The sequence below is a fragment of the Beta vulgaris genome, chromosome 6, assembly GCF_026745355.1.
Source record: "Beta vulgaris subsp. vulgaris cultivar EL10 chromosome 6, EL10.2, whole genome shotgun sequence".
In the NCBI taxonomy this organism is placed as follows: domain Eukaryota; kingdom Viridiplantae; phylum Streptophyta; class Magnoliopsida; order Caryophyllales; family Amaranthaceae; genus Beta; species Beta vulgaris.
Window position 1 is genome coordinate 22,547,128 of NC_079207.1, and position 17,167 is coordinate 22,564,294.

The following is a 17,167-nucleotide window of genomic DNA, read 5'->3' on the forward strand; positions in this document are numbered from 1 at the left end:
CCTATAAATAAGGAAAGAGTAGGAGGATATTTTTTCAATCATCAACTGCAACATCAATTTTATAGGCTCAGTATCACCAGAAAAGGTAAGTATATAATATTTAAATAATATTTGTAATTCGTCGTACCATGAAATGATATTCAAATGATTGTCTCTCATAATATTCTCATATCTTTTACAAGTATTCTTATTCGTTAATACTAGTCCAGATTGAAGCGTCATAATAAATATTTACCATTGAGTTTCTTTAATAAGCAAAATGATTGGCATATATGGTACATAATCATAGTGCAAAGTAAGAATTTACTTTCGTTTAATGGTAAATGGGTGCACTCTAATCATGTACTACCGTATTCTTATGATTACACTTGAACTCTATCTATATATTTTATCTTTTATAATTGAGTTCTTGACACTATTAACAATTAGAGAGAATCTTTTAAATTTTTTTAATGTTAAGGAAAAATTATTAGTAATGTCGGGTCTTATTTGATTCGTCGTATAATGAGTATTTTATTAATATATAATCATCATAATTTTTACTAATATATAGTGAAAGATATTTAAGGTTGAATAAGTGTATTGGAAAAATAGTCAAATTAGGAAAAATAAAAAAAAAAATACAGAGAAAGTATTTTTTTCCAAAATATTTGCAGTCTTTTGTTAATAATTAGTTGATTAGCTAAATCTTGTTCATCACTGTCATTATTATATCTCTATTTTTCTATCTACACAATACTACATTTTTCCTTATAACGTGCACAATAGGTTTACACTGCCTCCCATGTTTGTTGTCTTAATATTCGTGTCTATATATTATGAAAGTCACCATAAAACCGGATCAAAGTAAGTCTGTCCAAATTCTAATCAATGATAGGGAAAAATTACTTATATTATTATTAGATTATCCTTTCTCTTACATTTTCTTAATTGTTAGGAAAATGGCATCCTACCAAGCACCAAAATCATCATCACGAATCAATGAGAAGCACAGGGCTGCAATAGATGAGCTGAAGAAGGAGCTCGGGGCAAATGAAAGCCCCTTAAGCGATGCGCGAAATGCAAAAGCTCAGGCTACCACAAAGGCCTCTATGTTGAATAATGGCGTGGGAACCATAAAATTCCAGGAGAAGAAAGATTGGTCCGGTTCGATCGTCGGATCTATCCCTCCTACAATTCAAATAAACAAGTCTGGTAAGTTTTCTCACAGAGGCACCCCTCCTAAGGACTCAAATGGATCCATGGAGCTTGGTGTACGTTGGTCCCAATGTGCAAGTGGGCCAGATAATTGTGCCTGGATCATGGCTTGGAGCACTCCTGGTGATGGCACTGAAAACAAGGCAAATTCTCTTTATCCATCTTTATTGTTATCATATTTCATCTTACTTATAGTCACTGTCATCGCATAACTTAGGGTATTCCTAATCCAATCATAAATATATGTGCCCAAGTGTATATACAAGCATATGCTTAATATTTACACGTATGTTCAACTTTTTAGATTAAAGAATGTTAATGTAATTCTATGTGTTTCAGATCTATGTAGAAACTGACCTAGTACCAAGTATCCTTCTGGCCTATTGATTGGACACAATCAAATCTAGTCTGCAAAACTCAAGCAATGAAAGTCATTATTTTGACGAAGACAGCCAAACTGAGGTGTCAGCTCAAATTGCTAAAAATGGCAATAATCCTCTAGCTGCTGCAGTCTTTGATGTCACCCTTGTTTAAATTACTAATGTATCATCTTAAGAACTAAGGTCCAGCTCCTTACATGCACATAGGTAAGCTTGGGTGCATGCAACCACTTTTTTTTTTTTTCTATTTCTTATAACCACGCAATAAAATAAATAAGGACTTGATACCCTTAGTTCATGAGCTTGTAACTTATGCTCGTCACTTCGAGTTTTTAATCTATATACTACTTGTATGCAGTTATATTTTTGTGTCGTTGTTTCTTAAAGTCCATAAGTTTTTATTTCTTTTCATTTATAAATTTGATTCTTCAGCATCGATTACAATGCTGATGATAAAAATCAGCCAATACCACAGAATAAGTTCCTACTAGGTGTATGTCATAATTAATTAGGTAAAAGATGAGCAAGAGTTATATGTATTGCATAAAGATAGTCATAAGTAATTGTGGAGTAAAACATGTGTTACTTTCGCACCTACATTATTTTCCTCATCGATTGTTTGTCGTGTTGTGTCCATTACGATATGACAGGACACAACACTTTGATAACTCATTTTAAACAAAAGCTTTTACTGTTTTCTACACTTGGACAATCGTATACGTGTGAATACCATGAATTTTAGATAACATCACACTATAACCTTGCAATAACCTTACCTCATAACCAAATGCTAAGCAGCTGGTAAAATATATTAATTATAATTACCACACGTAAAAATATAGTTGATATGTTTCACCCCTTTTCCATAGCGCAACTAATCAAAACAAAGCGAATTAATTAATGAGAGGAAGTCTCATGTTCAAAAATTTCTATAGTTTTGATGCTAAATGTTTTCTATAAAATATATGTTAATACAACATAGATCATGTATAGACTAGTAGAAATAATAAGTAATAGTTTGGGTCGGTTGTTTGAACATATCTATATTGGTTTCAATTTCGACGCATTAGGATTTATAAGGTTATTTTTTTCTCTCGTCTGAAATTTCTATTGCCCTGGGATCGTTCGCAAAAAAAAATGTTTCGATGATTTTCAGAGTAGCTCATAATAGTTTAAAGTTACTAATCAAAGAATAACTTTATATGTTTTAAAGACCGTTTTAACTAGATTTTTTTTAATTTCAACTCATTTAAGAATAACTTACCCCTTGTTTTGTTAATTATATCCCTTTTACTTTTAATTTAGGCTTATGCTATATGCAACCCTTAGGGTTGCATATAAGACATAGATACACTAGTTAAAATGGAAATAAGTTGTGAATATATGAAAAAAATTTGCAGCAATCGATGTAATAAATGACCAATTAATGTAACTTATTTTCATTTTTAGCTTCTTATATACAGCCCTTAGGGCTGCATATAGCTTTTTCCTTTAATTTATAGTTCAACCTATATGGGACTTGAACTACAATTTTGTGCTAGTATACAATCGCTCCACGAGTTGAGCTAAAATGTTTTTGAACAATCATCATTACCTAGGCCTCAAAACATTGGCTTCTTGTAGAAACAATGTGTGTCAAAAATTTAATATAAGGAATTCCTTAATACGATAATAAGTACAATCTTAAGTCTAGATTAGACTAGTCTTTAAAATAAAGTTTGAATGCAACAATGCATGCCCCACAGGTAACAAGTGCTTATTGGGCAACCTCCAAGTGGAACATTCTTGGACACAGAAGGCTTTAATTCAACATGTGTGGCCTTTTAAGAAATAGGATGCAATTGCAACCATTATCATTAAATGTCCCACTAACTAAAAATACATTAAAATATAATGCTAAAAGTTACAACTAATTAAACCAATCCAATATTTTAAATACATAAAAAAATAAGGATATCAAAATTAATATGCCACTCAAATATTAGATATCAAAAATAGAGAAAACTAGATAATGAGATCATAAAATCTATGTCTATGGAAAACTTAAATAGAAGATTAAAATCTTACGAAAAATTCTAGCGAGGATTTGCATTTGACATATCTGGAAAGCACTTTAGTTATAACATTCACATGAGAGAAAAAAAGGGACTAAAACAAAACTAAAGAGAGATAAATCGAAGTCTAACAAAAAACATACTTAGTAGATCTTAGAATTTAAAAAATAAAATAAAAATGGGAATTAAAAAGGGTTGAATATTGTCGATTAACTCAACGTAATACTTATTGACTTAGGAACGAGGAACTTAAATTAATTAAATAATAATTACGTTAGAAAAAATAGGAAATATCAAAGCTTGACGATATAGGGTAAAAACTTACGATATCAATTAACTTTATTAACACTTATTGAGTAACTGTCGAGATATAGAGTAAAATAAAATTAAGAATATTGACCAATAGCATTAAAAAAAAAGAAAATGACTAGTCGATATTTAAAACTTCAATTTCTTGTTTAAATCATAAGGCACTCAATCTATATGTCACATCACAATTTATGATATTAAATTACCATGTATAATTAATAATAAAAAAAGATATACTCAGGGTCACTATCCAACTGTATTATTATGGAAGGTCTCACTTGGACCAAGAAAATCATATGAAGAGTTAATTTCTAATCATAAAAAAAATTATTTTTCACTTTTGATTAAATAATTCCATATAATCGTCTAATAAAGGTCATTTCACATACACACAAAATGAACTGGTTATTTATTTTCTCATAAAGAGAAAGTGATTCTATATTATCAATTTTTAGATAGTGTCCCACCCAAAAAAAAAAAAAAAACAGTAACTATCCTTTTTGCAATTCTTTGTGATTTGACACTTGTAAATGTTTTGCAATTATTAATTTTCTTAAGATTTTGTACTTTCTCTTTCCTAAATAAGTATTAGATTCACTTTTTACGTAACCTAATACTCCTATAGGGTCATTAATATCTTTAATGGTGCACAAGTAAATTACAAGAAGTTGATAATTTTGAAAGCATGCAGTGAGACAAAGCTAACCACATCTATTCCACTTGACCATTTTTTTATCTTTATGTAACAGTGAGCAAATGGATTCACAATTAGTTGAAGAATAGTGTCTATTTACTCAACATAGTATCTTTTTAGAGACTGTGATGTAAATTAATTCATTAACTCCATTATTCTAGCAAAAACAGGAATAGGCTTTAAGATTTAATCGAAAATTCCATTAACACTTACTCCTTCCATTTCCTAAAGATCTTCCTTGTTACTATTCCTACAGATACCAAGGAGGATCCATTTGTGTGGGGTGGGTAAAGTAGGAGAGAGAAATGGGTTAAGATAAATAAACAAATAAAAGGGGTTAAAGTATGAGAGAGAAAGGGTAAAATTGAATTAATAATGTAATGGTGGACCACATGATAGGGACATGAGAGGGTAAAAAGGGGAAAAAATATTCCAAATAAGGAATAAAGTAAAAGAGGGAAGATCTTTTGGAAACGCACTTAAACGGAAAGAGGGAAGATCTTTAGGAAAAGGGAGTATTCAGGAGCCAATCGATTCTTAAACTTGAGTGGTCACGATATAAGATAAAATAAAACTTTAGATATTGACCGCTAACATTCAAAAAAGAAAGAACATAAGCGACCAATATATAAAAGTTCAATTTCTTGTTCAAATATGAGGCACTCAATATTTATTTCACAATCACTTTTTATGATATTATTTTAGCGTGTATAATTGATAGTAGAGATTATATATTTAGGGCCAGTTTCAAAGTGTCCATAATGGAAGAATTGACTTGGACCAAGAGCATCACATGAGGAATGAATGTTTTAAAAAATATATTCCAAACTTTTCATAAAGTAATTGCATCTATTCCTTTAAAAAAGGTCATTCCATATACGCAAACAAAATGATATGGTTCCATACTTACCATCAAGAGAAAGTGATTCCATTCTCTCAAAAGTAAAATAGGATTACATCCCAAAAATTAAAAAAGAAAGAAAGTAAAATAGGAAAAAATTAAAGTTCATATCACTTTTCTTAATGATTAGCATATTCAACCTATTTATTAAACAAATCTTACTTTTCCATAGCTCTAAATTATTCTTATTCTTTTTTTCTTTTGACTGTGATTATAACATTCTAATTGTAAAGTATTATGAAGATTTATAAAACTTATTAGGACCTTTTTACTAATTACTATTATAGTTAATTACATTGAAAAATCTAATTAACATTAATTTCACCAATACAATATATATGTGTAGAAAGTAGTACCCTCTAAATGAAGAACCTATAAAAAGAATTCAAGACAATACTATTGAAGGAGGCTGGTAGCATTAATTAACTTGTTTCAAATGCGAAATTTTTTTAAAATAAAGTATCTTATATGACGTAGCGTCATTTCAACATTTAAAGATAAGGTGATATGTGATCGACTTCATTTATTTCTGACACGTTTGAATAATAGTTATAGGCATCTTATTTGATGGGACTTTTATACTAGAGTATTACAAGATTTATCTTTGAATATAATATGCCACAAAGATTCTAAGCTCCGTTAGCTATTACCATTTTCTATACATTATAATTGGTCCTATGAGCATACTTTGATAGAAAAGAAAAGATAATACATATAAGAAAGCATCACATGTGAATTTCATAGTGCAGCTAACGAAACAAAAGGAATTAATTAATGAGAGGAAGTCTCATGTTCAAAAGTTTCAATAGTTGTGATGTTAAATGTTTTCCTATAAAAACATATATATGTTAATATAATATAGCATCTATAGAACTAGTAGCAAAATAATAGTTTGGGTCGGTTGTTTGCCCAAGGGATCATTTGCGAAAAAAAAGGGTTCAATTATTTTAAAAGTAACTAGATTTTGTGTAACTTTAGCTCGTTTAAGAATAACTTACTCCTTGTTTTGTTAATTAGATCCCTTTTAATTAACTTTTAATATATAGTTCAGCGTATATGAGATTTGAACCTACATTTTTGTGCTAGTATAGAGTGCTCCACGTGGACGTTGAGATAATAAGTTTTTGAACAATCATCTTTACATAGACCTCAAAAATTGGCTTCTTGTAGTAACAATGTATGTCAAATAATTAATATCAGGAATTTCTTAATACAATAACAAGTACAAACTTAAGTCTAGTTTAGAATAGACTTTAAAATAAAATTTAAATGCAACAATGCAAGCCCTATAGGTAAGAAGTGCTTATTGGACAACCTCAAAGTGGAACATTCTGGGACATGGAAGGCTTTCGGTCAACATGTGTGGCCTTTTAGGAATTAGGAAGCAACTGCAACCATTATTATTAATTGTCCCACTAACTAAAAATACAATAATATGTAATGCCAAAAATTAAGACTAGTTAAAGCAAGGTAATAGTCCTTGTTTTAGCCTTCTCTATTTAATATTTAGTATCAAAAAATCTTGTAATAAAGATAATCCAAATTTTACGAAACATAAAAAATAAGGATATCAAAATTTGATTGTTTCGTGTTTTGACGAACATATGCCACTCAAATATTAGCAATCAAAAACAGAGAAAATAAGAGATGAGATCATAATATCTATGTCTATGAATAACTTTAATAGAAGATTAAAATCTTACGAAATATTCTATCAAGGATTTGCGTTTTCGCATATCTGGAAAGTACTTTAGCTAATACTTTCGCATGATCGAGAGAAAAAAGGGACTAATACCTAATTGAAAAGAGATAAATCAAAGTATAAAAATACTCAGTACATCTTTGAATTTTTTTAAAAAAAGGGAATTAAAAAGGGTTGAATATTGTCGATCAACTAAACGTTAATACTTATTTACTTAGTAACGAGGGAAGTAAATTAATTAAATAACTACATTGTTCTGAAAAAAGAGTAAATAAAAAAGCTTGAGGATATAGGATAGAAGAAAATTTATGATATCAATTTACTTTATTAATACTTATTGAGTAATTGCCTAGATATAGGGTAAAATAACATTTAGGATATTGACTAATTACATTGCAAAAAAAAAGAATATGAATGGTCGATATTTAAAAGTCTAATTTCTTTTTTTAAATCTCAACGCACTCAATCTATGTGTCACATCACAATTCGTGTATATCAACTTACCAAGTATAATTAATAGTAAAAAAGATATACTTAGGTTCACCGTCTAACTTTTTTGGTGGAAAGTATAACTTGGACCAAGAAAATCATATGACGAATTAATTATTAATCATAAAAAAAATTATTTCGCATTTTTGATGAAAAAATTTCATATGATTGTCTAATAAACGTCATTCAACATACACAAAAATGAAATGGTTATGTATTTTCTCATAAAGAGAAAGAGATTTTATAATTTAGCGTGTATAGTTAATAAAAGAGATTATATATTTAAGGACCAATATATAGAACTTCAATTTCTTGTTCACATATGAGGCACAAAATATTTATTTCACAATAACATTTTATGTATATTATTTCAGCGTGTATAATTAATAGTAGAGATTATATATTTAGGGCCGCTTTCCAACTGTCCGTAATGGGAGAATTGACTTGGACCAAGAGCATCACATGAAGAATTAATTTATAATTAAACAAATTGGTATTCTAAACTTTTCATAAAGTAATAGCATATATTCCTTTTAAAAAAGGTCATTCAACATACAAAAAAAATGAAATGGTTCTGTACTTTCCCATCAAGAGAAAGTGATTCCATTCTCTCAAAAGTAAAATAGTGTTACACCCCAAAAAATTAAATAAGAAAGAAAGTAAAATAGGAAAAATTAAAGTTCGTATCACTTTTCTTCATAATTAGCATATTCAACCTTTTTAATAAAGAAATTTGGCTCTAAATTATTCTTACTATTATTTCTTTTGTTTCTGATTATAATATTATAATTGTAAAGTATTATGAAGATTTATAAAACTTATTAGGACCTTTTTACTAATTACTACAATAGTTAATTACATTGAAAAATCAAATTCAAATTAATCTCTCCAACATGACATATATGTGTAGAAAAGCAGTACCCTCTAAACCAAAAATCTATAAGAATTCAAGACAATACTATTGAAGGAGATTGGTAGCTTAATTAACTTGTTTAAAATTGCTAGAACATTTCTAAATAAGGTATCTTATCTGACGCAGCGCCATGTCAACATATAAAGATAAGGTGATATGTGATGGACTTCATTTATCTCTTACACGTTTTAATAATAGTTAAAGACATCTTTTTTTATGGGACTTGTATACTATCGTATTACTGCCACTATCTTTCAATATAATACGCCACAAAGATTCTAAGCTTTGTTAGCTTTTATCATATTCTATACATTGTAATTGGTCTCTGAGCATACCTTGATAGAAAGAAAAAGAAAATACGGATAAGAAAGCATCACATCCGAATTTCACAAAGAAAAAGAAAACTAGAAATTTGAAAGCATCGGATGCTAATGGTTGAATTGAGGATGAGCATGGCCACATGGATCGACTATGTGTCCCCTTATTTGCTACTTTGGTGTCCTATAAATAAGGAAAGAGTAGGAGGATATTTTTTCAATCATCAACTGCAACAAATCTATTTATTAAACAAATCTTACTTTTCCATAGCTCTAAATTATTCTTATACTTTTTTCTTTTGACTGTGATTATAACATTATAATTGTAAAGTATTATGAAGATTTATAAAACTTATTAGGACCTTTTTACTAATTACTACTATAGTTAATTACATCGAAAAATCTAATTAAGATTAATTTCACCAACATGACATATATGTGCAGAAAGTAGTACCCTCTAAATGAAGAATCTATAAAAAGAATTCAAGACAATACTATTGAAGGAGGCTGGTAGCTTTAATTAACTTGTTTCAAATACGAAAACATTTTTCAAATAAAGTATCTTATATATATTTTTTTTTTGCTAAATCAGTGATATATATTGAACTTTCAAACCAGAACCATACAACCAAGCTTAACAAAGGCCAAGGCGAACCAACTGGGTTGGACCACCAAAAAACCTAAGAAAGCAAACACTAATTACAAATCTGCATTGACAATGATCTTAACCAAGCTCTTGTCTTCCTAGACATCTTCCTAGGCCCTGAACTGTAAACTCTAGTAAAGTATCTTATATGACGTAGCGTCATGTCTACATATAAAGATAAGGTGATATGTGACGGACTTCATTTATTTCTTACACGATTTAATAATAGTTATAGACATCTTATTTGATGGGACTTAAATACTAGAGTCTTACTACATTTATCTTTGAATATAATACGCCACAAAGATTCTAAGCTCCGTTAGCTATTACCATTTTCTACACATTATAATTGGTCCTCAGAGCATACTTTGATAGAAAGGAAAAGATAATACATATAAGAAAGCATCACATGTGAATTTCATAGTGCAGCTAAAGAAACAAATGGAATTAATTAATGAGAGGAAGTCTCATGTTCAAAACTTTCGATAGTTGTGATGCTAAATGTTTTCCTATACAAACATATATATGTTAATACAATATAGATCATCTGTAGAACTAGTAGCAAAATAATAGTTTGGGTCGGTTGTTTGCCCAAGGGATCATTTGCAAAAAAAAAAGGTTCGATTATTTTAAAAGTAGCTCGTAATAGGTTAAAGTTACTAATCAAAGAATAACTATATATATTCTAAATGCGATTTTAACTAGATTTTGTGTAACTTTAACTCGTTTAAGAATAACTTGCCCCTTGTTTTGTTAATTAGATCCCTTTTAATTAACTTTTAATATATAGTTCAGCGTATATGAGATTTGAACCTACATTTTTGTGCTAGTATAGAGTGCTCCACGTGTTGAGATCATAAGTTTTTGAACAATCATCTTTACCTAGGCCTCAAATATTGGCTTCTTGTAGTAACAATGTATGTCAAATAATTAATATCAGGAATTTCTTAATACAATAACAAATACAAACTTAAGTCTAGTTTAGAATAGTCTTTAAAATAAATTTTAAATGCAACAATGCAAGCCCTATAGGTAACAAGTGCTTATTGGGCAACCTCAAAGTGGAACATTCTGGGACATGGAAGGCTTTTGGTCAACATGTGTGACCTTTTAGGAATTAGGAAGCAACTGCAACCATTATTATTAAATGTCCCACTAACCAAAAATACAATAATATGTAATGCTAAAAATTAACACTAGTTAAAGCAAGGTAATAGTCCTTGTTTTAGGCTTCTCTATTTAATATTTAGTATCAAAAAATCAACTAATAAAGATAATCCAAATTTTGCGATACATAATAAATAAGGATATCAAAATTTGATTGTTTCGTGTTTTGACGAACATATGTCACTCAAATATTAGCAATCAAAAACAGAGAAAATAAGAGAATGAGATCATAATATCTATGTCTATGAATAACTTTAATAGAAGATTAAAATTTTACGAAATATTCTATCAAGGATTTGCGTTTTCGCATATCTAGAAAGTACTTTAGCTAATACTTTCGCATGATCGAGAGAAAAAAGGGACTAATACCTAATTGAAAAGAGATAAATCAAAGTATAAAAATACTTAGTACATCTTTGAATTTTTTTTAAAAAAGGGAATTAAAAAGGGTTGAATATTGTCGATCAACTAAACGTTAATACTTATTTACTTAGTAACGAGGGAAGTAAATTAATTAAATAAGTACATTATTCTGAAAAAAGAGTAAATAAAAAAGCTTGAGGATATAGGATAGAAGAAAATTTATGATATCAATTTACTTTATTAATACTTATTGAGTAATTGCCGAGATATAGGGTAAAATAACATTTAGGATATTGACTAATTACATTGAAAAAAAAAATGAATGGTCGATATTTAAAAGTCTAATTTCTTTTTTATAATCTCAACGCACTCAATCTATGTGTCACATCACAATTCGTGTATATCAACTTACCAAGTATAATTAATAGTAAAAAAGATATACTTAGGTTCACCGTCTAACTTTTTTGGTGGAAAGTATAACTTGGACCAAGAAAATCATATGACGAATTAATTATTAATCATAAAAAAATTATTTCGCATTTATTATGAAATAATTTCATATGATTGTCTAATAAAGGTCATTCAACATACACACAAAAATGAAATGGTTATGTATTTTCTCATAAATAGAAAGAGATTTTATAATTTAGCGTGTATAGTTAATAATAGAGATTATATATTTAAGGACCAATATATAGAACTTCAATTTCTTGTTCAAATATGAGGCACAAAATATTTATTTCACAATCACATTTTATGTATATTATTTCAGTGTGTATAATTAATAGTAGAGATTATATATTTAGGGCCGCTTTCCGACTGTCCTTAATGGGAGAATTAACTTGGACCAAGAGCATCACATGAAGAATTAATTAATAATTAAAAAAATTGTTATTCTAATCTATTCATAAAGTAATTGCATATATTCCTTTTAAAAAATGTCATTCCACATACAAAAATAAAATGAAATGGTTCTGTACTTTCCTATCAAGAGGAAGTGATTACATTCTCTCAAAAGTAAAATAGGGTTACACCCCAAAAAATTAAATAAGAAAGAAAGTAAAATAGGGAAATATTAAAGTTCGTATCACTTTTCTTCATAATTAGCATATTCAACCTATTTATTAAAGAAATGTAGCTCTAAATTTTTTTTATTACTATTATTTCTTTTGTTTCTGATTATAAGATTATAATTGTAAAGTATTATTAAGATTTATAAAACTTATTAGGACCTTTTTACTAATTACGATAATAGTTAATTACATTGAAAAATCTAATTAAGATTAATTTCTCCAACATGACATATATGTGCAGAAAAGCAGTACCCTCTAAAGCAAAAATCTATAAGAATTCAAGACAATACTATTGAAGGAGATTGGTAGCTTAATTAACTTGTTTAAAGATGCTAGAACATTTCTAAAATAAGGAATCTTATCTGACGTAGCGCCATATCAACATATAAAGATAAGGTGATATGTGATAGACTTCATTTATTTCTTACACGTTTTAATAATAGTTATAGACATCTTATTTTATGGAACTTGTATAATATAGTATTACTACCACTATCTTTGAATATAATACGCCACAAAGATTCTAAGCTTTGTTAGCTTTTATCATGTTCTGTACATTGTAATTAGTCTCTGAGTATACCTTGATAGAAAGAAAAAGAAAATACGGATAAGAAAGCATCAAATGCGAATTTCACAAAGAAAAAGAAAACCAGAAATTTGAAAGCATCAGATGCTAATGGCTGAATTGAGGATGAGCATGGCCACATGGATCCACTACGTGTCCCCTTATTTGCTACTTTGGTGTCCTATAAATAAGGAAAGAGTAGGAGGATATTTTTTCAATCATCAACTGCAACATCAATTTTATAGGCTCAGTATCACCAGAATAAGGTAAGTATATAATATTTAAATTAATATTTGTAATTCTGTCGTACCATGAAATGATATTCAAATGACTTGTCTCTCATAATATTGTCTCATATCTTTTACAAGTATTCTTATTCATTAATACTAGTCCAAATTGAAGTATCATAATAAATATTTACAATTGAGTTTCTTTAATAAGCAAAATGATTGGCATATATGGTACATAATCATAGTGCAAAGTAAGAATTTAGTTTCGTTTAATGGTAAATGGGTACACTCTAATCATGTACTACCGTATTCTTATGATTACACTTGAACTCTATCTATATATTTTATCTTTTATAATTGAGATCTTGACACTATTAACAATTAGAGAGAATCTTTTAAATTTTTTTAATGTTTAAGGAAAAATTATAGTAATGTCGGGTCTTATTTGATTCGTCGTAATGAGTGTAGTGAAAGATATTTAAGGTTCAATAAGTGTATTAGAAAAATAGTCAAATTAGGAAAAATTAAAAAAAAAAAATACAGAGAAAGTATTTTTTTTCCAAAATATTTGCAGTCTTTTGTTAATAATTAGTTGATTAGCTAAATCTTGTACATCACTGTCATTATTATATCTCTATTTTTCTATCTACACAATACTACATTTTTCCTTATAACGTGCACAATAGGTTTACACTGCCTCCCATGTTTGTTGTCTTAATATTCGTGTCTATATATTATGAAAGTCACCATAAAACCGGATCAAAGTAAGTCTGTCCAAATTCTAATCAATGATAGGGAAAAATTACTTATATTATTATTGGATTATCCTTTCTCTTACTTTTCTTAGTTGTTAGGAAAATGGCATCCTACCAAGCACCAAAATCATCATCACGAATCAATGAGAAGCACAGGGCTGCAATATATGAGCTGAAGAAGGAGCTCGGGGCAAATGAAAGCCCCTTAAGCGATGCGCGAAATGCAAAAGCTCAGGCTACCACAAAGGCCTCTATGTTGAATAATGGCGTAGGAACCATAAAATTCCAGGAGAAGAAAGATTGGTCTGGTTCGATCGTCGGATCTATCCCTCCTACTATTCAAATAAACAAGTCTGGTAAGTTTTCTCACAGAGGCACCCCTCCTAAGGACTCGAATGGATCCATGGGAGCTGTGGTGTACGTTGGTCCCAATGTGCAAGGTGGGCCAGATAATTGTGCCTGGATCATGGCTTGGAGCACTCCTGGTGATGGCACTGAAAACAAGGCAAATTCTCTTTATCCATCTTTATGTTATCATATTTCATCTTACTTATAGTCACTGTCATCGCATAACTTAGGGTATTCCTAATCCAATCATAAATATATGTGCCCAAGTGTATAGTACAAGCATATGCTTAATATTTACACGTATGTTCAACTTTTTAGATTAAAGAATGTTAATATAATTCTATGTGTTTCAGATCTATGTAGAAACTGGACCTAGTACCAAGTATCCTTCTGGCTCTATTGATTGGGACACAATCAAATCTAGTCTGCAAAACTCAAGCAATGAAAGTCATTATTTTGACGAAGACAGCCAAACTGAGGTGTCAGCTCAAATTGCTAAAAATGGCAATAATCCTCTAGCTGCTGCAGTCTTTGATGTCACCCTTGTTTAAATTACTAATGTATCATCTTAAGAACTAAGGTCCAGCTCCTTACATGCACATAGGTAAGCTTGGGTGCATGCAACCACTTTTTTTTTCTATTTCTTATAACCACGCAATAAAATAAATAAGGACTTGATACCCTTAGTTCATGAGCTTGTAACTTATACTCGTCACTTCGAGTTTTTAATCTATATACTACTTGTATGCAGTTATATTTTTTTGTCATTGTTTCTTAAAGTCTATAAGTTTTTATTTCTTTTCATTTATAAATTTGATTCTTCAGCATCGATTACAATGCTGATGATAAAAATCAGCCAATACCACAGAATAAGTTCCTACCTAGGTGTATGTCATAATTAATTAGGTAAAAGATGAGCAAGAGTTATATGTATTGCATAAAGATAGTCATAAGTAATTGTGGAGTAAAACATGTGTTACTTTCACACCTACATTATTTTCCTCATCGATTGTTTGTTGTGTTGTGTCCATTACGATATGACAGGACACAACACTTGGATACCTCATTTTAAACAAAAGATTTTACTGTTTTCTACAAGGTAGACCAGTTGCACACTTGGACAATCGTATACGTGTGAATACCATGAATTTTAGATAACATCACACTATAACCTTGCAATAACCTTACCTCATAACCAAATGCTAAGGAGCTGGTAAAATATATTAATTATCATTACCACATGTAAAAATATAGTTGATATATTTCACCCCTTTTCCATAGCGCAACTAAACAAAACAAAGGGAATTAATTAATGAGAGGAAGTCTCATGTTCAAAAATTTCTATAGTTTTGATGCTAAATATTTTTCTATAAAAATATATGTTAATACAACATAGATCATGTATAGAGCTAGTAGTAAAATAATAGTTTGGGTCGGTTGTTTGAACATCATCTATATTGGTTTCAATTTCGACGCATTAGGATTTATAAGGTTATTTTTTTTCTCTCGTCTGAACTTTCTATTGTCCTGGGATCGTTCGCAAAAAAAAATGTTTCGATGATTTTCATAGTAGCTCATAATAGTTTTAAGTTACTAATCAAAGTATAACTTTATATGTTTTAAAGACCGTTTTAACTAGATTTTTTTAATTTCAACTCATTTAAGAATAACTTACCCCTTGTTTTGTTAATTATATCCCTCTTTACTTTTAATTTAGGCTTATGCTATATGCAACCGTTGGGGTTGCAGATAAGACATAAATACATTAGTTAAAATGGAAATAAGTTGTGAATATATGAAAAAAATTTGCAGCAATCGATGTAATAAATAACCAATTAATGTAACTTATTTTCATTTTTAGCTTCTTATATACAACCCTTAGGGGTGCATATAGCTTTTTCCTTTAATTTATAGTTCAACCTATTAGGGACTTGAACCTACAATTTTGTGCTAGTATACATTGCTCCACGAGTTGAGCTAAAATGTTTTTGAACAATCATCATTACCTAGGCCTCAAAACATTGGCTTCTTGTAGTAACAATGTGTGTCAAAAATTTAATATAAGGAATTCCTTAATACGATAATAAGTACAATCTTAAGTCTAGATTAGAATAGACTTTAAAATAAAGTTTAAATGCAATAATGCAAGCCCTACAGGTAACAAGAGCTTATTGGGCAACCTCAAAGTGGAACATTCTGGGACATGGAAGGCTTTCGGTCAACATGTGTGACCTTTTAGGAATTAGGAAGCAACTACAACCATTATTATTAAATGTCCCACTAACTAAAAATACAATAATATGTAATGCTAAAAATTAAGACTAGTTAAAGCAAGGTAATAGTCCTTGTTTTAGGCTTCTCTATTTAATATTTAGTATCAAAAAATCAACTAATAAAGATAATCCAAATTTTGCGATACATATAAATAAGGATATCAAAATTTGATTGTTTCGTGTTTTGACGAACATATGCCACTCAAATATTAGCAATCAAAAACAGAGAAAATAAGAAAATGAGATCATAATATCTATGTCTCTTAATAACTTTAATAGAAGATTAAAATCTTACGAAATATTCTATCAAGGATTTGCATTTTGGCATATCTGGAAAGTACTTTAGCTAAAACTTTCGCATGATCGAGAGAAAAAAGGGACTAATACATAATTGAAAAGAGATAAATCAAAGTATAAAAATACTCAGTACATCTTTGAATTTTTTTAAAAAAATGGGAATTTAAAAGTGTTGAATATTGTGGATCAACTAAACTTTAATACTTATTTACTTAGGAACGAGGGAAGTAAATTAATTAAATAACTACATTGCTCTTAAAAAATAGTAAATAAAAAAGCTTGAGGATATAGGATAGAAGAAAATTTATGATATCAATTTACTTCATTAATACTTATTGAGTAATTGCCGAGATATAGGGTAAAATAACATTTTGGATATAAACCAATTACATTGAAAAAAAAAAGAATATGAATGGTCGATATTTAAAAGTCTAATTTCTTTTTTAAATCTCAACACACTCAATCTATGTGTCACATCACAATTCGTGTATATC

General features: G+C 29.2%; 2 protein-coding genes across 2 annotated transcripts; both read left to right on the forward strand.

Moving 5' to 3' along the window:
* Nucleotides 1-941: 941 nt before the first annotated feature.
* LOC125498400 (jasmonate-induced protein homolog) lies at nt 942-1,409 on the forward strand. The gene has a single exon (XM_057395702.1). The coding sequence runs from the start codon at nt 942-944 to the stop codon at nt 1,407-1,409; it is 468 nt and encodes a 155-aa protein (XP_057251685.1).
* Nucleotides 1,410-12,962: 11,553 nt separating this feature from the next.
* Nucleotides 12,963-14,857, forward strand: LOC125498401 (jasmonate-induced protein homolog). Its single transcript, XM_048646574.1, has 3 exons — nt 12,963-13,036; nt 13,855-14,260; nt 14,457-14,857. Exons 2-3 carry the CDS (start codon nt 13,859-13,861, stop codon nt 14,652-14,654), a joined length of 600 nt encoding a protein of 199 aa, XP_048502531.1. The 5' UTR covers nt 12,963-13,036; nt 13,855-13,858; the 3' UTR covers nt 14,655-14,857.
* The last annotated feature ends 2,310 nt before the right edge of the window (nt 14,858-17,167 follow it).